The sequence below is a fragment of the Phasianus colchicus genome, chromosome 23 (genome assembly GCF_987193195.1).
Source record: "Phasianus colchicus chromosome 23, bPhaCol1.hap1.1, whole genome shotgun sequence".
NCBI lineage: Eukaryota > Metazoa > Chordata > Aves > Galliformes > Phasianidae > Phasianus > Phasianus colchicus.
The window spans coordinates 2,076,672-2,100,341 of record NC_143458.1 but is presented as its reverse complement, the minus strand read 5'-3'; the positions used below and the strand labels follow the sequence as shown (position 1 = coordinate 2,100,341).

General features: G+C 50.2%; 2 protein-coding genes across 3 annotated transcripts; both read right to left on the bottom strand.

Annotated features, from left to right (window-relative positions):
- Positions 1-12,061: 12,061 nt before the first annotated feature.
- Positions 12,062-18,676, bottom strand: BUD13 (BUD13 spliceosome associated protein). 2 transcript variants are annotated; one of them, XM_090123475.1, is made up of 13 exons: positions 18,517-18,676; positions 18,295-18,385; positions 17,732-17,816; positions 17,548-17,605; positions 16,110-16,851; positions 15,863-15,989; positions 15,411-15,519; positions 15,224-15,317; positions 14,782-14,887; positions 14,279-14,417; positions 13,874-14,058; positions 13,401-13,482; positions 12,062-13,052 (listed from the first exon to the last, which is right to left on the bottom strand). In XM_090123475.1, exons 1-13 carry the CDS (start codon positions 18,636-18,638, stop codon positions 12,959-12,961), a joined length of 2,034 nt encoding a protein of 677 aa, XP_089979601.1. In that variant the 5' UTR covers positions 18,639-18,676; the 3' UTR covers positions 12,062-12,958. The 2 variants fall into 2 exon arrangements, with proteins under 2 accessions (XP_089979601.1, XP_031455737.2); XM_031599877.2 differs by having other exon boundaries at positions 15,863-16,851.
- Positions 18,677-18,875: 199 nt separating this feature from the next.
- On the bottom strand, positions 18,876-23,622 carry ZPR1 (ZPR1 zinc finger). Its single transcript, XM_031599878.2, has 14 exons — positions 23,368-23,622; positions 23,053-23,214; positions 22,380-22,470; positions 22,149-22,219; positions 21,876-21,962; positions 21,667-21,789; positions 21,417-21,470; positions 21,238-21,304; positions 20,965-21,035; positions 20,531-20,620; positions 20,300-20,410; positions 19,866-19,952; positions 19,541-19,606; positions 18,876-19,170 (listed from the first exon to the last, which is right to left on the bottom strand). Exons 1-14 carry the CDS (start codon positions 23,620-23,622, stop codon positions 19,036-19,038), a joined length of 1,470 nt encoding a protein of 489 aa, XP_031455738.2. The 3' UTR covers positions 18,876-19,035.
- Positions 23,623-23,670: the final 48 nt, after the last annotated feature.

The window sequence follows — 23,670 nt, the reverse complement described above, 5'->3', positions numbered from 1 at the left end:
ACTGAAACGCTGAGCAATTTGGACTCTGCCATTCTCTAAATATTTGCCTTCATTACAGCGTTGGGAGCAGGTGTGTCTGGCAGCCCGTGCTATTGCACGAGTGGGTCCGCCTGCCACTTCCCATTCACCCAAACCCTCTCTTTGAAGCAGGATTTGCTGCTGAAAAACCCACCTGGCAGATGGGTGCGTGGCTTCCAAGGGCTGTTAGGAAAGCAGAGATATGTGGCAGAGGTTCTGCTGGGTGAAGGAGGGTCTTGGGACTGGAAGATCGGGCAGTGAGCTGGGTGTGAACACCACGAGGCTGCTGCAGAGCACAGCGTGGAGGTAACCTTGACTGCACAGAGGCAGTGTGGGTCCTTCATCGAGGTAACGGGCACTGCATATTGATGGACCTGCAGGGAAGGGAGAACTGAAGCACAGATGCCCAGGAGCTTTATGTTTTTCCTTGCAAGGAGATGGCTGGGAAAGGAAAAAGAAGGGAAAAGAAACATAAATGCACGCTCCTCTTCATCTTGCACTCCTGCCCTCTGTCAGACATCTTAGCGGCAGCTTTAAGAGCTCAAGTTCTGCTGTCAGGAGGTACCACCTTGGTGTACCTCCTTAGGAGCTCTGGGGGCTGCCCTGTGCCCATGGCTGAGCCAATGCCACGCAGTGAGCACTTTGCTGCCCAGTGCCAAGCGCTGGGCTGGAAAGGAGGGCAGCAATCAGCTCCCACCCCGCTCCTCCCAGGAGAGACGGTTGTCTGCCAGCTCCTTTCATCCCATTAATGTTCAGAGCGTGTTCGACATCAGATCCATCCTGTTTGCCCTCCCTAATGACCCAGATCTGGGAAATTAGAGCAGTGCTCATGGTCAGCATCCACTCACGGGAGCCGGTGTTTGCCTGTGCTAGCCAAGCTAGCGAGATAATTACAAGATGTTCTGCTTTCCTGGGAGTACGGGAGGTTTTTCTTCCCTTCCCCTCAATAAATATGGATGCACAGCTGCTGTTAAAAAGAATCAACACAAATAAGAAGAGGCAGGCTCCAAACCCCGCGTGTTTCCCTTCAGTTATGCGGTCCCAGTGCTGCCTCTGCCCTGAATTCAGTCAGGTAGGAGGGGCTGCTGGGTGTGTTTTCCCCCAGATATCATGCTCAGGTGGCAGCAGAAACAAAACAATGCTAACAAATGCATTAGGATGGTATGGTATTCAGTGTAACAAAGCACCAATCCCCTTTTAGTACCTGAAGAGGGGCTGTATGGAAGAAGGAGACAAACTTTTTAGTGGGATCTGTGTGACAGGACAAGGGAAAATGGCTTCAGACTACAAGAGGAGAGATTGAGGCTGGAGATGAGGAAGAAGGTTTGGCACTGAGGGCGGTGAGGCACTGGCACAGGTTGCCCAGAGAGGCGGTGGTGCCCCGTTCCTGCAGACAGCCAAGGTCAGGCTGGAGGGGCTGTGAGCACTGCTGGAGCTGTGGGTGTCCCTGTGCACTGCAGGGAGGCACCAGGCGGCCTTTGAGGGTCCCCTCCAACTCAGACCATCCTATGATTCTATTATCCCCCTACATCATCATCCCAAAATGCAGTATGAGACCTGCACCGAGGTTCCCTGCACCCCTCCACACCTGCAGACCTCACACCTTTGGACAGATGTGCTCAGATCACACAGGGCTGGTACCTCTTCCGTAGGAGCCACTGGAGATTCCTCCCAACAGTTCCTCCTAGCCTTTAAAAACTAGGATGTGCTCTACTCTATATATTAATCTCCTAATCACTAAATTAATTTCCATCTCAGTTACAGCACATTCGGAGTCTATTAGTAAATCATGTCAGAGCTGCTTAGCAACTTTTGTTAGAAGATTCCTGTTAGATCATGTTTCAAACCATCACAGATGGAACAGCTATTATCTTAATAAGTTAAACATTAAAGCCACTGCAGCAGGACTGGGGAGCAGTGGGGATTTTCTGCCTTCCAGATGTGCCCATCCTGGGATGCTGCTGGTGCTCCCCAGCTCCTGTCCAACACACTGGGTGTAGGAAGCTGCTCCTCTCCTGGGGATGAGACCCCATCCCAGCATCCCTAATTTGTACAATGTGAGCAAACAGAAAGAGCTTGGAGACAGCCAAGGTCAAACTGGATGGGGCTGTGAGGACTGCTGGAGCTGTGGGTGTCCCTGTGCATTGCAGGGAGTGGCACCAGATGGCCTGTAAATGTCCCTTCCAACTTAAACCATTCTATGATCATAAGGGCTCATCCTGCTCAGAGCACACAGACATTTTCAGACCACTCTGAGGGATACAGGAGCTTTCAGAACCTGCCGTGCTCCTCCTGTCTCATCCCACAAGCGACGCACAGGGTGAGTTATAGCATGGCGAGATGCACACATATTCTGATAAGGAAGAATAATAACTTGTCAAAGATATATATGATATGTGTTTTCTTCCCAGACAGAATATATATTGGGCTAATTCATCAACTCGCCTGGCACTGGCCAGAAGAGAGAGAGAAGAATCCTAACACAAAGAAGCCAATAAGGAGAAGCCCCTTTGAATCAGTGCCTCCTCCCCTTCCCAGCTCCAGGAGGGATTTGGGGAAGGATGAAAACGGGGGAGGACAAAGTGGGGGATGCTCATGCAGAGCAGTTTGCTGCAGCGGGCAGAGGCTTTAGCACCAAGCCACCGTGTTTATCCAAAGGACCCCTCGGAGATAACAGCGGCTTTGCTGCACCAAGCCCTAAATCCAGCTCAAACGTTAGCACAGAGCAAAGCAGCACTCCCTGGATGCAGCCAGCGGCTGTCAGCCCACCCTGCAGCCTATATCCCTGCCTCATGCAGCCCGGCCAGGCTGCTCCTTCCACAAACATATGCAGAAATATACAGATTTCTCCATCAGCAATTACCTGCTTCCACATCGGACACCTGCTAATTATTTCCAGCCCGCCAGATGGTGCAGCCATCAAGCACCGCCACAGACGTCCGGCCAGAAAACAGCCAGATTTCCCTCCTAGGAGCCGAGGGATTAGAAATAAAGCTCCTCGCCAATTAATTAGTAATTACTTTATTTGAAAATGAAACATTCTGGCAAATAAAAGTTGCAGAGGTTTCAAGAAGGGATGGGGCAGCAGTGTCCCCAGCATGCAACCAGCCCCTAACTGCACTGGGGAGAGGGATGCGCATGGTGGAAAGAAAGAAACAACTGTAGCAACAGAGAAAATATAAGTAGGGAACGGCCCTGGCATGCTGCTCCCTAACCAAGCAGTCAGTGTGAACAAATAGAACTGGTCTCAGTGGGAAAGCAGTGCCCTCCTGTGTGCCACCTCCTGAGAGACAGCGGTTGGGGTTGGCAAATCCCTTCCTGCTACAGGGAATACAGAAAGCTGCAGAACGGATTTATAGAATGATTTGTCAACTGACAAGCAAAAATATATTACCAATTTAGGGCTGTGATTTGCCTGCAACTTTTTAATCCTTGAGTTGTTGTTGAGTAGATTAAAGTGTCTGCTTTGATCCAGGCTTTTAGGCGGAAACATAAATATCGCCGCCGCTTACGCTCCCTGCACCCAGCCAGCAACTCTGCAGTGCTGAGGTGTGACACACTGCCCCAACCCCTGTGCCCACAGGGAGGTTTTGCCCACCTCCTGCTCTCAGCAATCGTGCACATTGTGGGTCCATCACTTGCAGGTAACCCCCATTGTACACACAGTGCTCATCCTGAAGCATTATTGCACTAGTAGCACATCCTCTGTGCGTCCCTGCCTGCCCCTCACATGTGCTCAGAGGATGCTGTGCTCCAGTTTCCATTTAGAGGCTGTTCTCTGTATCTCTGCCCTTTCGCTTGGCAGACTCCCAGCGAGGCCAGGCCCTACTTTTAGTTCTCTGAGCCCCCAGGTGCGGATGAGCTCTGGAATAAAGGTCCTGGGGAGCACCAAAGTAACACAAAGCTCAATAAGACCGAGGGAAGGCAGCGCCCAGCAGCATGCCATCCACTCTCAGACAATGCCCCCAGAAATGTCACGGCAGCAGGGTGAGAATTACCCTGACATTTCAGTTAGTGGAAATTTGTATGGACTCGCCAATGTTTTAATTACGGTGTAAAAGCTGCCAGCCACGGCAGGTCACTTCGGTTTGCAGCACATTTCAGTGTGGGACACGTAGGGCCATGGCCCAGCACTGCCTGTGTGCCCCCTCATCACACTCGCTATGATAAAGCATCACCTGCCACAACAAGAATATATCAACATTCTGTGTGATGTTATGATGGAGAAATCCAAAGCATAAGTCAATTTCCAGCAACAGAACGCAGCAGATCTCTGTTCGCTCCCCTCTCAGCTTTTCCCCTCCTTCCAATCCTATTTCAATACCACCCCATGTGGCAACATCACCCAACTACCCAATACTTTCATTCCTGTCAAATATTTGCATTATAAGGCACAGAAGGAAAGTGGTCGCTCCTGTTTGCAAACACAAGCCTTCCAGTAGCTGGATTCCTGGCAATGCTCACACGGCACTACAGCTGTGAGACTCCCAGGTACTAAAGCAAAGCACCTCTGCTGAGCCCCAGCCAGGCCATATGGGGCCACATGGGGCTGGGAGAGGGCACCACCCCATGCCCAGAGTGGGAGCACAGTCCGCAGCCAACCAGAGCTGAACTGAGGGCTGCCATTAAAATGTCACTGAGAAAATTATTAAGTTAAGGTAAACCACTTCCGCGCGTCAAAAGCAAAGGCAATCAGTCCCAGGCTTGTCCCCCTAGGAAATTATGTGGAGTAATTAATCAAAAAGCTAATGAGAAATGTGTTTTCTTTCCTAGCCTAACACCACATCATATTCTTATTAGCCAAGGTTATTACAATAGTAATCATGCATGCTCTGAGTTCAAATTGGGTTTTTTTGCTCCACTGCCACCAATTTAGAAAGCCATTAATGGCGAAGATAAACCCTGATACGCAGAGCAGCCCTCTGTGTTGATTCACCTGTTGTGTGATCACCATCATGCCCGACCTCTGCCCCACCAACACATGCTTGGTGATACCCAACTAGAGGCTGAGTCCACACATCACCCCACATGCTCCAATTTGGAGACCTTCCTTTGTCCACCAGTGCCATCACTCCATCCCAGGAGGCCACAAGGCAGGCCAGGCACGATGTGAGAGGAAAAGAATTTGCTGCTGCATGCAAAGAAATGGAAAAGCTCCATACAGAGAGGCTGGGAGTGCTCCGTTGGGGTGTATCTTCGAGCCGCTGGGTGCTGCACGCTCGAGCGAATCCGGCCTATTTATTGAGATGCCTTTAAGTGGGATCTCAGTGATTCTGTAAATCTGGCTGTAAGTGGGTAATTTGCTCAGCATTATGGGTTCCCCTGCACCCGCCCCAGAGAACAGCCATCTGCCAATCTTCCCGGGCCAAAACGCACCGTCAGCAGCCCGGCAGAGGGAAAACAGCTCTGCTTCATATTCAGCATTAAATAATTCAGCCCCCCTACAGAGGGAGCGGGGAGAAGAATGAGACTGACAAAAAACATAAAGATTTCCTATGCCACGTTAAAAATGCAGTGACCTGATTAGCTCTCAGCACAGCCCTCCAGCACGACGCCTTTGCACGCATCTTATATAGCACCTTTCCTTCTCCTTTAGCATTTGAGTGGAGGGAGAAGGCTTGCTGCAAATGGGCATCCCCTTGTGTGAGAGCCACCCCCCACCTTCCTTGTGCAGCTCGGCTGCCCCTGATTCGGTCTGGAGAAACAAAGGTCTCATTGGATTTTGCCAAGCTGAAAGCCCACCCAATGCCCTGGGTGTGCTGCCCCCTAAGCCAGCTCCAATGTGTGGATTAATAAGAACCGATGCAGCACAGAAAAGCCTTTAGAAGCCCAAAAGCAGGGCCTGCAGCCAGCCTGGAGGGCACAGTGCTCTCCGTGTGCTCCCTTTGATTGCACAGCAAGATGTGGGTTTTGCTACCCATGCACCCCTCTCTGCTCAGAGACCTTAAAGAAGAAATCTGTGGGCTGGTAATCGCAGGCAGGCTCAAACATTATGACTTCATTATGGCCATAAAGCACTCTCCAATTACAAGATGTAAGACTGGGTGCTGGATGGTGGCAGCAGGGCACGGGGACACTGCGGGGAAACTGAGGCACAGGAGGAGCCCACAGAGCAGCTGAACTTAGAGCCCCGCACCAACCACCAAATAACACAGCTTAAATGTGTTTATTTCCATCCAGGCTGCTTTTTAATTTGATTATTTATCTCCCGTTTAGCCTCTGACAGATCAAAGGCTTGGCAGAGGGGAAGCAGAGCCAGGCTGCGCATGAAAATGAGCCTTGATACATAATTAATTAACATAAAACAGTTTCATTAGGAGATGGCGTTACACGGCTGTTTGTCTTAAAAATTTAAGCTGTGTAAAGAGGAGGGAAAACCCATCTTTCCCCCCCCTAAGCAGAGCACTGCCAGCTCACCCCATGCCCACATCCCAAACCCGGGATACCACGCCCCATCCTTTTCCCTTCATCACACACAGCCTCCCGTTGATTATTAATCTGTTTTTAATTCTATTAAGAGACGGCCAGGAGAAAGAGTATCAATCCTAGATTAACAAGGTTATTAGCGCTTCATTATGCGAGGTGTCTTTGTAATTGAAAAGGGAGAAAAGGAAGCGCCATAAATATCCGCAGCCTCACTGTTCCTCGGGGTTTGCGGGTGGCTCCTTTTATTCACAAGGATATGGAACCATAAATATTAAATATCTCCTGAAAAAAAAAAATAAAAGAATTACAAGGAGGAGAGAGGATGCCCTCTGGATATTCCAGCGCCGAATGTTCTTGCATTTACAAATATTCATTAACTGGGATCTGCAAAGTTATTTCCACCAAGACTCAGAACGAAGCAAGAGAGAGGGGTTATTAAAAAAAAAAATAGAGTCTAGAGTAAATATTATTAGTAATTTTTATCTCTGCGTGCCCCTAATTATTCCACAATTAAGAAAAGCGCACATGTGCATATACAATCACTAACCTGGCAGCCTTACTGGTTCTGTGCTCCTGGCACCGCTGCCAGCTGGGATGGACTCACGGTCCCAGGGGACAATGTGCTGCTGGAGCCCAGGGGGTCCCATGTTGGGGTTCCTAGGGGGTCCCACACCAGTCCTATGCCTCAGCCCTGTCCTTTAGCTCCACCTCTTGGCTGTCCCAGCAACTCAGGGTGACTCACACAGCCTCCAGCCTTCACCAAGCGCCCGCCACTCAGAGCTGCTGCCATTTAGAGCAAAATTAAAATGACAAATCTGGGGCTCTTTTTAATTAAAAAAATAATAGGAGATCACAGCAGGGAAAAGTTACAATAATGCATCACCTGCCAGAACCCACTTTAGCAGAACTAGTTGAGAAAAAAAAAGGGAGGGGAAAAAAGAGCCTGGTAGTCAGAGGAAGGTGCATTTCCATCCATCCATCCATGCTGAGCACTGCACGGCTCAGGGAAGCAGCACCCGTTGGGAACCAGGCAGGAAATCACAGCATTTCAGAGGAACCACTTCCATCTGTTTCCTGGTGTGAAACACGGACAGACACACATCTCACCACCCTCCACAAACCTGCCCTGCTCATCCAGCACAGCAGTCCTCCTGCACCCCACACCATGGCCAGGGGTCACGGGGGGGCAGGTGATGTCACCCACCAGGAATTAAGCTCTTAATCTTGACTAAACACATTACTGATGAGCTCATCAACAAAAATCTAATTATTATGTGTGAGGCCAAGCTTAATTGCTTGTCCTTGACATGAATAATGCACCACGTAAGCCTATTAGCCAGTGTAAGCCTATTATTATTATTATCGTGCTCGCTGTCAAAAGTATAAAAGCAAAACAGTCGAACAGGGGGAAAAAAATAATGTTATGCAATTAGCAGCAAAATGCCAGACAAATAAGCTCATTAATTCTTGGAGGGAGCAAACTCTCCCAGTAATTAGCAACTGCCCATTTGGGGGCTGGTCAGGGGTGAAGCCTGCTGCTAGGGCAGCTCAGAGCCCAGGACTTGGGGATGGCAGAGAGCAGGGGCTGGGTGGCATGAGGGCAAGCAGGGTGCATATGGGGACAACACAGCACTGCCAACTCCAGCCAGCAGCTGTAGGTCCCCTTTCTCCCTGCCCAGACACCCTAAAAGCCACAGTTGTTGGGATGGAGGTGAATGCAAAGCTCAGTCTGCATCCCAACATCTCCCTGCCATCACCTGGAACCACACACCGGGCACAGCGACCCCCAACCCGCCCCAAACACTGCTCAGTTCCTCCGCATCATTTGCTAATTAAATCCCACTAATGAGAAAATCAGGATGCAGGAGCTGGCAGAGCAACGCTGCCTCCTGCGCACGCACTCCTCGCGGACTTATCACTCGTCACAGGATGTTTACAATAATTTTTAATTTGTGCAATTATTAATCATTTTTTCTATCTGCCTCATTTGCATAATAATTACTCTGCTTGGTGTTTGCCATGACTATGAATGACAGTGTTTTAAATTAAATTAAGATTTTAATATTCATATTTTTTTTGGTTAAAGCTAATCAAAGTTGCTGTTAAGATGCCAAGAACGGGACTGCTGCCCTTCCAGAAACAATAATCAAGAGATCCGTTTCCCAGCACCACTCACTTTGTCTCCATCACCCCTCTCATCCCAGAGGATCCCGAAGCCTTTTCCAATTTCTCTGCTGCCAGAACCGCTCACACACAGCCACGTCAGACAGCAGAGCTGAGCCAAAGCAGGACACAGAGCAAGGGCAATGGGACAAGCCATCCTCCCCCCTCCCTGGCCAACACATCTGTGTGCACAGGGTCAGCACGGGAAGGAAGGCACACACAGGGACCAACTCGTGTGCTCAGAAACTCAGGCTGGGCTCCAGGATGCACACCCCAAACACCCGTGCATCCCCAGCACACTTGTGCTGCAGCACAGCTGCATCCACACCTCGGGCATCCAGCCCCGGGCAGGGGCACCCCTCTGTGCCACAAGCACGGCCCAACCCAGTGTGCCAGCACCCTCTGCCGGCTGCCATGGCCTGGAGGGGAAGGCAGCACTCATCCTCACCCCCCTCCTGAGGTGCGGGAGCCTTCAGCAAAACGACGGCAATTTTTCTCCTCTCACTGCCCGAGTCAGACGTTTGATATACTGCACACAAAGCCGACGTCCCACACGTCAGATCCTGCAGTTGTCACAAGAGATAGCAGAGCCCAGCTCTATACTTGCAAAGAGTGGCTTTGGAGTCTGAGATACAGGGCAGAAGTATTCACACTCCTTTACTTGTCTCAGATCTTACTGTCCCCTCAGTGTCACCACCCCCTGCACCCCACCCCACTGTTCTGGTGCTGATGGGGCACTGCAAAGCAGCTCTGGGATGGAGGTGTTCCAACCCAGCCAAGCTCCCAGCCTGTTTGCAGACACGCCTGATCCATCAGCAGACAGAGAGAGGCAGCTTCCCTGTCCCTCCTGAAGCTGCAGAGCCATTTCAAAGCCCGTATGTTATTATCCACATCAGCCATCATGGCATTTGCCAATTTGCATTTGGGCAACGATACAAAAGGCTTCATTTTTAGGTGTAAATCGCATCAGCTAAGCTCTCCTGTATCCCTTCACACAGATATATCTTAGCAAGAAAGTATCTGGCAATAAAATTTTAATACACACATTATAAATTCAGTACTGTAATGAACTCTGCTATAAGGCCCCCGTGGAAGTAATGAACATCTGTACCTACATCTAAAATTATAAAACTGTAGCTTTTAAAATAAGTTGCGAGAGGCTTCAATGTTCCACTTCTTTGCAAGCTCCTGAGTAGCCTTCTCATCAGGCAACTGGGCAAAGAGCTGCTGCTCGAGCCCGTCCGACCTACAAAGCGAGACCAACGACAGCACGGCATTGCACCGCCCCTGCGCTGCCATGGCAACGCGACCGGAAGTGAAGGGCGGTGCAATGGCGTCGGAGGGCGGGACTTCCGCCGTTTTGTGGCGCGAAGCGATGGGCTGGCCCTCTCTGAAAGGGGCGTGGAGAAAGAGGGCGTGGCTCCCCGAAAGGGGGCGTGGCCACACCGAGGGGCGGGGCTTCCTGCTCTGCGAGCACACGTGCGCCTGCATGCTGAGAACGCTTTATTGGCGTACAGCACAGCGCCCGCAGCCCCGCGATCCGGTAGCCGCACAAACAGCTTTTAAATAAACCCTCCTCCCAGAATGCCCCCCTACCAAGAGCTTCTTGCTTTCCAGGCCTACGAACCTGTTTTCTTCCCCTGGGCAGAGCCTACAGAAACCCACTCAGCACTCCAGCCCAAAATAAACCCTGACAGCCAACACACATCAAGGAAATTAAGAAAACATGCTCAAGCTGCTCAGAATACTTCAAGTCTGACTGCACACCACCGTACCTGAAGATAGCTGTTGCCTGCGGGGTCATCCATTATAAAGACAGCCTTTGTCTTCCCTTCTATTATCTGCACAAACAGAGCAGCATGTCAATACTTCTTCTAACCCTTCACTACCTCCAGCACCAACAGATTCATGGCACTCTTCAGAGTTCTGACATCTTCCCCAGTAACAGCAATAGCTTGACAAGATGTGACAGCACAAGGGGCAAGGGTGGAACAGCTTGAAGAGGTATGGTGACACTCGCCAAGGACTTAACATGCTTCAAAGCAGCAAAAACGGTGGCAAAACCACGTTACAGTTTATTGAGACTTCAGAGGACACTTACCTCCTGCAATCTGCCAATGAACTCCTGCAGCTTTTCCGTCTTGCTTGGAGTAGAGCTGTCCCCCAAAGTGAATGGGTTTCTCTCAACCTGGAAGAGCAGACACGGGCATTTATGCAGCACGGGAGAAAGCCGGCACCAAAGTTCCTGTGCCACAGGCAGACTAAATATTAGTACAGAGGGGTCTGAGCTCTGCTGGGTGTTCAGAAGCGCCCCTCAGGCAGAGTGCAAGGACTCAAGCTGACAGCACGACCAAGACTGACCCCCGCTGCCACCAAACCAGTGGGGTACAGGAGCTGGAGACAAGGATCCACAAGTATAACTGATTCACTGTGGTGAGAAACACGCTGACAAGTAACAGTTTCTAATCAGGCACAGATCTCTGTGAAGAGCAGTTTATTCATTACTGCAATAATGGGTGCACACTCCCTACTGACAAGGGAGAAATTGCACAACCAGTCAGTGACATCCATCCCATTACACACCCTGGGTCCAATGCAGGTAAAGCCTTTCCTGGCACTCATTGTTTGAGTGTCTCAGGCTCACAATCTTCTGATACTGTTGCTACGTTACACTTCCATAAAATGCCTGTCACCAACCCATTGTCTTTGGGTATGTTCTGTGCTTTTTACAGCAATAGGAGGACAACATTCTCAACAATTAGCACACTAGTTCTGTCCTGTACCAGACTCTCCCCTACCCTATATAATTATCTTACAATGTGCCTGTGCCAATTTTACCTAGGTTGCAATGTCCCAGTCTCAACTTTACTCTGTTCAGCAGCTTTCTGTTGTGAAAGACAACTTATTCTATGTTACATACAGAAAGTCTGGAAATTTCCACTGCAAAAACACAATCTACCTCTCACACGTGGATTTCAGGATTGCTAGAAACAACAGTGAATGAAAAACAGGGAAGAAAATCCCAAAGCGTTCACACTCCAGAGAAAACTTTGTCATTATCCTTCTCACCCACAGCCCTCCTACTGCTTGAAAATCACTGCAAAGAGCAATACTGATGACTGCTCCCTGATCACTGCTGAAGACAAGGCATCTCCATGGAAACTGCTGCCTGCCTTTAATATGTGCTCTCTGGGATGTAAACATGAACAACTGTGTTTATTTCCAGAAGTGCTTTCTTGCAAGCAGGGATGGAGTGCAGCACTCTGCTTGGCCTCCAGCTGCAAGCCTGACCAATCTGATCACAAGAGAGAGGTGATGCTTCATGCTGAAGCGAGCCCCCAGGCAGCAGTGCTAAGGAACTGCTGAGCCATCAGCAACGCTGTCCAGAGAAGTCCGTAGGGCCTAATCCATGACCATTAGCTGCTATGAAGAAAATAATGGTCAGGGGAAACAGTTTAAATGGCCTCTGCATGTTTATTTCCACAAGAAATTAGCCCCCAAGGAGCTGCTAGAGCTTCTGAAGATTTTGCTGTCAAATATAACACTGCATGTTGTTCTTTCAGCCTTTTCTAGGAGAGAAGCAGAGTGATGTACAGCAATCAGCTTCTTGCCACATACTGACCACCAGGCACAGCCCCGAGAAGGGCTATGAGGAGCTCTGCTGTGCTAACTTCACTGCAAGCCAAGGACTCCAAGAACTAGAAGGCTTAAGAGTTACACAACATTGAACAGAAGCCCTCTGGACTCACAGCAAGGACATGGGGCAGATCTGACACAAGCCCAGATATAAATCAGCTCACAGTATTGAGTTGTTTCAGAGCAAAAAAACACCCTCTGGAATAACTCGGCCATACCTGAAACCACAACTGTGTGCTGCAATAGGCCAACACACCGGATGGGGTTAACTCTCCAGGACTTAGATTCCAGCATACTTCCACCATGAAAAGAAACCTGAGATTTAGGACATTTGAAGATTTGTAAACTGCCTTCACAGGACGAAGCATTTGGCATAAAACAATTCAACACAGTTTCTACAGTTCATATAGAAAAGAAACAAGTGGGTCAGACGTCAGTGTTTGCAGCACCTCATGAGGGAACACCAGGGAGCAGAGGTATTCCTGTGGGCAGCAGCCACTGCAGCTTTGGCACTGGTCCTTTCTGGCTGGCAGGAAAGTCCTCTTCCAGCAGCTCTCCCCTAAACACAGCCTTGCTTCCTAGAGGATGGTCCACTAGGATACTGAATGCCGAGGACAGCACTTGGTCCAGGCAGGAGCCATTACTTATGGCTCTGGCAGTGGTAGCAAGCAAATCTCAATTCAGGCATGTTGTCTCACATGGTTATTTCTTCTTTCTACATGTCTTCAATGCTCCACTTGTATGCAAGCTCCTGAACCGCCTTCTTGTCGGCCATCCTGGCGAAGAACTGCTTCTCAAATCCATTGGACCTACAAAGTGAGACCAATAAGACCATGGGCTACCATGCACATTTTCTAAAGCCACAAAGCTTTCAAATGACATCATAAGTTGTCCACTACTTTTGCATCACCACCTCCAGCCCAGTTTCCACCCTGATCCATGGCTAACAGCAGGCTGTGCCTCCCATGAGTCATGAAAAATCAGATTAGAACCTGACTCCCTTCTGTCCCAGACAAGCATGTCTCTACCACCCATTCATAACTGTTAGTAATGTAAAGGCTGAATGTGTCAAATCTCACTCACTGTAAACTCTCTGAAGCAAAAGGTCATTTAGTTGTATTATCATTCAATGATATCAGTGTATCAGGAATACCTACCTGTCCACCCCATCCCAGCGATGCCCAGGCCATATATTAAATCTGTTGAGTGGAGGTGCTGGTCCACTGTACCTAGGTTTTTCTAGAGACAGAAAGAGCAATACAACCATTTGTTATTTCAGTGCAATCTTGTGATCACGTTATCACCAACCTGGAAGGTTTACACAGACCCAAAGCACTGGCTGCCTAATAGCCAAAGAGCTCACAGTGGAAACTCCCAACAATACTTTTAAACAAACTGTAGTACGTTTACTGCCTATGTCACCAGATACTGCACTCTAAGCTACCAAATAATAGCAACGGAAACTGCTAACGGGTCAATAAGAGAAGATGTTGCTGTGGCACTAAATCTAGACTAGGAGTCCTTCAGGACTCAGCTGCCACGGTGACCTAAAGCTGTTCACTGAACAGCACCAGCATTTCTATGCTCCCTGGGCTTTAAAACCCACACCAGCACAACTCCATATCCATACCTTTCTTTTCCTTGTTCTCTTTGGCTTTCCTTTTTTTGATGAACTCAGCCATTGGGTCTCCCTCTCTCTCTTGTTCTCGCAGCATTCGATCCAGATCCTCATCATCAATGTAACGAGCCAAAGGCTTCTGCATCTCTTTTATTGCATCTTCCACATTCTGCTGCTGTTGCCTCCCCTGCGCTAATCTGAAAACAAACAAACAAAGCTTCATCTCAAAACTACAGAATATTTACTGTGACCTGCTCAATTTGCAGTACTGACCACAATCCACTGTGTGCAACATCCCTGATAAGCACCCAGCGACAGGGTAAATCCACACAAAATAACCTGGTCCCAAGCACAAAACTCATTACCAACCTTCAGCCCCCAACCCTGCAAAGTGGCATGTCACCAAAATCACCTTACCCCTTCCCCCATCTGGCATATTGTTCATCTCGCTCTGACTTTGCTTCATCTTTCTGCTTCTGTTCAAGTCTTTCCTGTTCAAGGTCCCTCTTGCGGCCTGACTTGTCACGGAAGACAGTTTCTGTGTGTCGGGATTCCTCTGGGGGGTAACAGATACCTTAAGTCATTCACGTTAGAATATATCAGTTTCCAAACCATTCAGTGACTGACTCATACAATGAGCTCCTGAAGTAACAGTCTGCTCCTTCAGAACTTGCAGATGGGGCAAAAGCCTCAGAGTTGTCTCATTGGCACTTCTTTGAAATCACCACTCAAATTTCATTTTACAGACCCAGTGGCTTTACCTATGTGAATTCATCAGCATGCTTAGATGCCAACCAACAGGGATGCTCTCCATCAACACCCTAACAACCAGCCCTCTAAGACAAGGCCTGATACAGCATTAATAGGCAGCCGAAAGCAGAGAAAGACCTGATGTTTATGCAGTGGTTTTAGACCTTTACCTTCCAAGTGCTTGCTACTTCTCTCCTGCTTTCTGAGCTCCTGCTGCTCTTTCCGTAGCACATCAGCTGACACCAAGCCGGCTTTGACCCCAGACATCATTTTGGTCTGCAAATCAAACAAGAATCACATTTACTGCTGGCTGAGAGCTGTCCGGTGATCTACAGGTATAATAAGGGGAAGTTTCAGGAGAGACAGCTGTGTTCCAAAGCCACTTTGATACCATCTTTGGGAACAGCTTCCACAGACCTCCAGAAACACGGAGCACTGAGTCAGAGCTCATCTTTCATCTACCTCACACTTTGTTTTGTTACAAATTGACAGGCCAGCACAGCTGCACTTACAAGCTATATATCTGCTCTACCACCTGTAAGCTATTCATGCTTTTAAAGATTTCTATCAAAGGAAATAATTACAGCTCAGACAGAAAGACAAAATCCTTACCTTTTTGGGAGATCCCTTATCATCAGGGTACCGATGATGCAAGAGATCAGGGGGACTCCTTGAACCACGCTGACTCTTTCCAGAATGCAGAGCCCTTTGTGGAAGAGAGAAATTGGAGCATGAAGACTTGCTCTGAACATGCTGAAGAGGATCATACTTATGGAAATCATCGTGGAATAGACCTAACCTGTGATTCTTTCGCTCGGGAGAAAGGTCTGCCTCAGAGGCATTTTGGGTACCCCTTCGTGGAGGTGGAGAATCAGAGTCACGATGGAGCTTTTCTACGCGGGAAGCATCTGCAACACAAATACAGATTAAGAACCACTAGAGGCCTAAACATGGGGACACGAGATAACCCACAGACAAATCAAAACCTTAAATGATGACAAGCTGTAAAGAACAAGCATATGACATCAGCCTTAAAATCCTATTCCTTCTTAAAGCGCACTGCTTGGAGACAAGGCTTAAACTTTGTTTTCATTTTGGACAACTTTTTAGGACTTACCCAGACTACTTTTAGGATAAATCTTCTCAAACCAACCAAATATAGCATTACAACAACTATTTTTATCAACAGAAGTGACAACCTATTCGCCACAATTCCATGCTTTTGGACTATACGCTCTTACACACACTCACCTTTTGTTCTACTCAGCTTTTTCTGACCTGGTGACCCAGCCTTCTTTCTCAGAGGCGGTGATGAATCTGGGTCAGAATCATACCTCTTCTTACGCTGAAGGGACAGATCTGGAGCAGTCTGCTGCTTCTGACGTGACAAAGACTTGTCAGAGGAGCTGTGCCTGAAATGAAGCTGCTCTCCTTGGATCTCTCCCAGCAGCAACTTATCTGTCATTTGACAGCCTTTTTTTCCCATTGCTGAACTGACCCTTTCAGGAGAAAGATCTGGGGAGTCGTGGCGCTGCCGTTTTGGTGGGGATAGGTCCGGGGAGTCGTGGCGCTTCCTCCTGGGAGGTGACAGATCTGGGGAGTCGTGGCGCTTCCTCCTGGGAGGTGACAGATCTGGGGAGTCGTGGCGCTTCCTCCTGGGAGGTGACAGATCTGGGGAGTCGTGGCGCTTCCTCCTGGGAGGTGACAAGTCCGGGGAGTCGTGGCGCTTCCTCCTGGGAGGTGACAAGTCCGGGGAGTCGTGGCGCTTCCTCCTGGGAGGTGACAAGTCCGGGGAGTCGTGGCGCTTCCTCCTGGGAGGAGACAAGTCCGGGGAGTCGTGGCGCTTCCTCCTGGGAGGTGACAAGTCCGGGGAGTCGTGGCGCTTCCGCCTGGGAGGTGACAAGTCCGGGGAGTCGTGGCGCTTCCGCCTGGGAGGTGACAAGTCCGGGGAGTCGTGGCGCTTCCGCCTGGGAGGTGACAAGTCCGGGGAGTCGTGGCGCTTCCGCCTGGGAGGTGACAAGTCCGGGGAGTCGTGGCGCTTCCTCCTGGGAGGTGACAAGTCCGGGGAGTCGTGGCGCTTCCTCCTGGGAGGTGACAAGTCCGGGGAGTCACGCTGTCGCTGCTTGCGAGGTAAGAGGCTGGGGGAATCATTTCTCTCTTGTCTGGAAGGGGACAAATCTGGGGAGTCATGCCGCACTCGCTTCAGTGGCAAGTTGTCTGGAGAGTCATGGCATTGTTGCCTAAGAAAGGAGGAGAAGCTTCAAATAAGAGTTAGCTTATTCATTTTCATTTCTCATCTTCAGAACAGATATCAAACTGGATCTACTGTTTGATACCAGTAGGTACCAGTAAAGGGTACCAGTAAAGCTACCAGTAAGGTAACAAAGCAGTGATCTGCATTACTGAGCCCCAGATTGCCCAAAACGGATCCCAGAAGCACTCCAAGACAACTTCGACCACAGAAAAGCTCTAACTGTATCATTTGAAGTCTTCCTTAACCCTTGTAACACTCAAAACTATAAACCCCACTCTGTGCCCTAGAACAATCACATTCCCACAAAACAACACCCCATCACACTATCTTAGTCTAAACTCTTCCTGATCACAGAACATCCCATGTAACCACCTCAGAAAAGGGGCATGTCATAACACCACCATCCTCTCTATGTTACACATCTACAGTCTGTCATCACTCCAACTGCTCTGATATCATCAAAGGATTGTGGGATAATCGCTCATGGACTTTACAGAAACCCAAACAACATGCTAACTGGAAACACTTCTCCCCCAGCCACAGCGGATTCAGCATGGAAAAAGGGATCCTCATGGAAGCTACTTCTCACACTTTGCTGCAGACCTTGAGACTGCAGAATGAGACGGATGAAAACACAAAAAAGGATCAATCAATGCTAGAGTTTGTTGCTGGACATCCATACCCTGTAGTAGGTTTGGCAGGTACTGAAATATCTGAGCTCTGAGAGTCCTCATTCTGGTCTGAAAGAAAAACAAACAGTAAGCAATCACTATTAAGGTTCTTTATAATTCCTTGTATCTTCTAATTTCACTGTTTAGAACCGCAAAAAACATTCAGGCAGAAATGACAGCAAGATCCATCCTCACCTCCTAAAAGCTTCCATTTAGCGTTTGTTCGAAATTCCTCCATGAGCTTCACTTCATCCGGACGCTCATCAATAAACTCTGCTACCTGAAGGTGAGAGAACAGACCAAACAACACAGTTTAAAAAGATAAAGAAAAGGATCTATGCCCTCTAAACAAAAGGATCAGCTATTACAGAATCACAGAATGGCCTCGGTTGCAAGGGACCTCAAGGGTCACTAATCTCCAACCCTTCTGCCACAAGCAGGACCACCAGCCTCCGCATTTCATATTAGACCAGGCTGCCCAGGACCCCATCCAACCCCGGCCTCGAACAGGGACAGGGCAACTATTCCCGCACTAGAAAGAACAGATCCACGGGTTTTGCTTGCAGCCTCACTCTCTTCCCTTCCTACATTCCCAGCCAGCACGCAGCACATTCTACAGCCATTCCTCTGCCTCACCTCGCCCGGCCGTTTTAAGGCTCTAACGGCCATCACGCAGGCCCAGCCCCGCTGTTTGTGAGCGGTTCAATAATCGCCCCACAAAACTCCTCCCCTCCAGGGGACCAGGCCGCGCTGCTCACCACGGGCACGTCGCTTTCGTCCTCCTCCTCTTCCTTCTCGGGCACAGCGGCGATGCTGCTCCAGCCCACGTCGTCATCCACGATCCGCATCCTGAAGGCGGACAGAGGGCCACCATCAGCGGAGCGCCCGCCCGAGGCCCGCAGGCCGCGCCGGGATGGGGGAAGGAGATGTAGGCCCCAGGGGAGGCCGCGACCCGTTCGGGCCGTGCCGCCCGCACTCACCCGGCTCTGCCGGAGCCGCTCGGGGGCTTCTTCTTCTTGCGGCGGCGGCGGGGCTGATCGGCGGGAGGGCCGCTGAGATAGCGCTGCAGGTACTGCGCTTTGGAGAGACCCTGCGCTGCCATGGTACCGCGACCGGAAGTGAAGGGCAGCGAAACGGCGTCGGAGGGCGGGACTTCCGCCGTTTTGTGGCGCGAAGCGATGGGCGGGGCATCGCGGAAAGGAGCTATAAAGTGGGCGTGGCTTCAACGAAGGGGGCGTGGCCACACCGAGGGGCGGGGCTTCCCGCTCTGCCAGCACACGTGCGCCTGCATGCTGAGAACGCTTTATTGGCGTACAGCACAGCGCCCGCAGCCCCGCGATCCGGAAGCCGCACAAACAGCTTTTAAATAAACCCTCGCCCCCCGAACTGCCCCCCCCACCGGGAAGTTCTTGCTCTCCAGGCCTGCGAGCCGCTTCCAGCAGCACGGAAAGGAATGAGTTCTGCTTCAGAGCATGGAACGGCTGCTTTGCACCGTGCTGCTATCGGCCCGAGGTCGGCGCCGTCTCGTAGCCTTCAGTCTTCATGTCGTTGAGGCCCAGGTCTTCATTCTGCTCAAACGTGCGCTCATAGCGCTCCACCTGCAGCTCCGGGTCCTCCTCTGGGGCGTACACGTTCTGCAGGGAGAGAAAAGCTTCCTGCACACCGTGCCCGAGCCTCAGGCTAGAAATGCTTCAACAGTGCTGCAGCGCTGCAGGTAGGGTTTAAATCCAACCCCAGCACTGAGGATAAGACCTGTTTTTTATGCCACAGACTCATTCAGTCCAGACAGGACAGCCAGATTCCCTGATATCACAGAGCTGACACTGCTCCCACCTCCCTTCCCACAAAGCCATAAGCAGTTTTCTTCTCCTGAGCAGAGCCTACAGAAACCCACTCAGCACTCCAGCCCAAAATAAACCCTGACAGCCAACACACATCAAGGAAATTAAGAAAACATGCTCAAGCTGCTCAGAATACTTCAAGTCTGACTGCACACCACCGTACCTGAAGATAGCTGTTGCCTGCGGGGTCATCCATTATAAAGACAGCCTTTGTCTTCCCTTCTATTATCTGCACAAAGAGAGCAGCATGTCAATACTTCTTCTAACCCTTCACTCCTCCAGCACCAACAGATTCATGGCACTCTTCAGAGTTCTGACATCTTCCCCAGTAACAGCAATAGCTTGACAAGATGTGACAGCACAAGGGGCAAGGGTGGAACAGCTTGAAGAGGTATGGTGACACTCGCCAAGGACTTAACATGCTTCATAGCAGCAAAAACGGTGGCAAAACCACGTTACAGTTTATTGAGACTTCAGAGGACACTTACCTCCTGCAATCTGCCAATGAACTCCTGCAGCTTTTCCGTTTTGCTTGGAGTAGAGCTGTCCCCCAAAGTGAATGGGTTTCTCTCAACCTGGAAGAGCAGACACGGGCATTTATGCAGCACGGGAGAAAGCCAGCACCAAAGTTCCTGTGCCACAGGCAGACTAAACATTAGTACAGAGGGGTCTGAGCTCTGCTGGATGTTCAGAAGCGCCCCTCAGGCAGAGTGCAAGGACTCAAGCTGACAGCACGACCAAGTCTGACCCCCGCTGCCACCAAACCAGTGGGGTACAGGAGCTGGAGACAAGGATCCACAAGTATAACAGACACATTGATGCAAAGTTAACATGAAGCCCATAGGTGAGTGTGCTGCTCCACCTAGAAAAAAAACAAGCCCTTTTGGCAGGGCTCCACTGGAAGGCAACAAGAACCACTCACCAAGTCTTTGATATCTTTCAGCAACCCTTCCAGTGTGGTGAATTTCCCTCCCAGTGCTCCCATTCCCAGCTCAAACTCCAGCTCTGGAATCTCCACGCTGCACGTTTCTGACTGCAACAGAGACCTCCACGTGAATCCTGACAGCCCCACTCCTCAGGAAACAGCCAGGTCACCGTGCACCCTCCACAGGAGCCAAGGAGGGAGGGAGGGAAACACCTGAAGGCTCATTACCTTTAGGATGTCTCTTGTCATGTCTGAAGGATCTGTAATTCTAAATGTAATCCTGGTGCCTTGGGGTTCAATTGCTCCTCCAGACTTCACCTAGGAACACAGGTGGCAGTCAGCAGACAGGACTTTTGTACTTGAGTCAGGCCAGGATGCTCTTGGAGGGCCTGCCATGGCTGCTCAGCTTGCTGAGCATTGCAAAGGCTACTCCTGGCTTGGGGACAGCCCCTCAAAAGCAGGGAACATCACAGGTCTGGAGATGGATTACCCTCATTCATTACATGGAGCTTTTCCAGACACAATATTTTCTCCCTTCACAAATTTAAGGAACACAGAACGGTGGCCAGCAAGTCTGAGAAACTTCTACCCATCAAAGCACAGAAGAGATTACTCCCCAAAACCCCCACCTCCCCAAAAAAATGTCAAAAAAAATAGTTTACCTCATTTGTTCTGTGCCCACAGGAGTCACAGTTTGTGGCCATGATAATCACTTCTTTGAAGTGTGGGATTTCTGGAGCAGACAGTCAAGGAAAATTCAACAGAAGAAAAATCTAAGAGTAACCTGCAGCTTCTATTAGAAATAATTTATTTGTGCCTTATGGATGCAGCAGGAATAGGTCTAGGTGAGCTCACAAAGCAGCCCATACCCTGGCCTTTGCACACACCCCAGTAGAAAACATCCATCTGAGCCCATGCTACCACTCAAAGGATACGCACTAGCTTCATGTTTGTGTTAGCTGGAGCATTGCACTCGGGACAGTTGGTGTTGAACTGCAGTACCTAAAGCACAGGAATGAAAAGGACAGTCAGAGAACATCAGCCAGCCCTGCAAGCCTGCCCCAAGTGCCAGTAACCTGCACAGAGCCCTCACTGCATTGCAAAAATCACCCACCTCATTCCTCAGATCCTCTGCAGAATCAGCTGGCTTCTCATCCAATTCCTCTTCCTGCAACAGAAGAAGCCAGAAGCAATATTAGCTTCTACCTGTGCCTCCTCTCTAATTCAAGGTCTCCCAGGTAGCAAAGGCTGGATTGGAGCACATCAGGGCCAGCTGGCCTTGTGCAGAAGGAAAGCGGACACCACACCACCAGCAATGGAGAGGGCAAGGCTGAGCAGTAAGGAAACACAACTCCTCCACGTACCTCAAGACCCAACATAGCAGCCTGCTGCGGAGTCCGCTTATAATAAGTGACTACAAGAGCTTCATCTTTCTGAGGCGCATGGGGATTCTCCACAAAGCTGTTCCCTGAAGGATCATCTATGATCTATAGGAGAAGAGAGCCATAGGAAGCCTTAAGAAGCCAGCCCAACTCCTCCAACAGAATGGGTCTGCACTCCTGGATATACTTACAAATGTGAAAGGGGAATGTACTTCTTTCAGCTGCTTTAACTTACTAATGAAGTCATCTATTTTACTTGCCACCTCTTTGTCTGTTGCCTGCAAGAGGACACATTTGAGACTGATATCAGGGGCAATCCAGAGCTGAAGACAACACTGCTGATAGCACAAACTGGAGCTCATGATACACTTAGCAGAGTGTAAAGCCAATAGGTGAGGGGGTTACAAAGTAAGCGTTTGCCAAACAAGCAGCTCTCAAAAGATTCCTCTTTCACAGCACCTTACCCTGCGGACAGGCTGGTCCTGCTCCAAACCCATAACAGCTCTGTCAATTATGCCTTCAATGGTGGTAAGAACTTGACAGGGAAAGAAACAGAAGCTGCATTAAGTACACCCCAGCAGTATTCCCAAACCTGATAGCTTGGCCTGACAACACACACCAATAGGAGGGCTGTTCCTCAAACACTGCCTACTACACAACAGAGGCATGCAAAGGGGCACAGGCCACATACCCACCTCCCTTCTGGGAGAAGGCAGGGATCTCAAAGTCCAGCTCTGGAATTCGAATAGTGGCACAGTCAGTCTTCACAATCTCCCTGTTCATATCCTGCACACAACAGTTCACAAGCAGCATTAGGACCAGGAGCTTCCACATCTTAAGCGTACATACTGGGGCATGCAATTCTCACAGAAGCAGCAGCAATAGTTTGAGGGCAGCTTTAGCAGCCTCCCTCTTTGCTGTGAGGCAGAAAAACAACAAACATCCCATACCAGTTTGAAGTTACACTTTCAGAGACCACCCAACACCCAAACTCCCACCTCACCCATCCACTTAGGGTGGGCAGATTCCTCACAACCTCTGCAGCTCTGGGGAGAGAACTGCAGGCATTGCTCATTGCAGACACCAGAGCAAGGGAGCTATGAGCTGACAAGATAAGTAGAACATGCAAGAAGATAATTCCTATACATACAAGTGCATCTCTAATACATATGTTTTGGGATTATTAAGTGGCTCATTGGAAAGAAAAAAATAAAAGTGATTTCTCAAACGGCACAGGAGCTTTTATTCTCAAGAGCAACACACATGAGGAATAAAGGCACACATAGGGCAGCTCTGAGGCAGCTCCCCACCTCCCTTCTGTACAGACCCAGCTGTTTGTTGAGAGGAGCCAGGACGTGCTGTTCTCACCTGCCTGGAGGCCACGGCCAGGACACAACGCACGCCTTGCTCCTGGATGCGGCCCGCCGACTGGATCTCGGTGTTGGACCAGGAGCAGCTCTCGCAGGTAAAGGAGCTGACAATGATCTCTTTGAAGAAGGGGATCCTGGTCAGCAGGAGCCGCGTCACCCCCTACAGCAGCGAGGAGCCCGATGGAGCCGTGGCGCGGCCTGCACGGCCCTGGGGAGCTCCGGCCCCACACAGCCCCCAGCTCCGGCCCCCCGCAGGCCTCGCTCCCCCAGCACGCCCCTACGCCCGCCCCATCGCCCCCCTTTCCGCCCTCACGTTGCGGTAGCAGTTCATGCATAGGGACTCGATCTCCGCCGGCTGCTGCTCGCCATCCTCGGCGCTGAGGGGCCGGAACAAAGCAGCCCCCCCAGTGCCGGCCGCCTCCACAGCACCCAGCGCCGACATGTTGGCCGGGCCGCCCCCAACGCGCCTGCGCACCGCGCGACCACGTGACGGGGGCTGACCACGTGATGGAGAATGTGCATAATGGGGAAATGTCACGTGACGGGGGGAAATCACGCGACTTGACATATCACGTGATTGGAAACATCGCGTGACTGGAGACGATCACGTGACGGG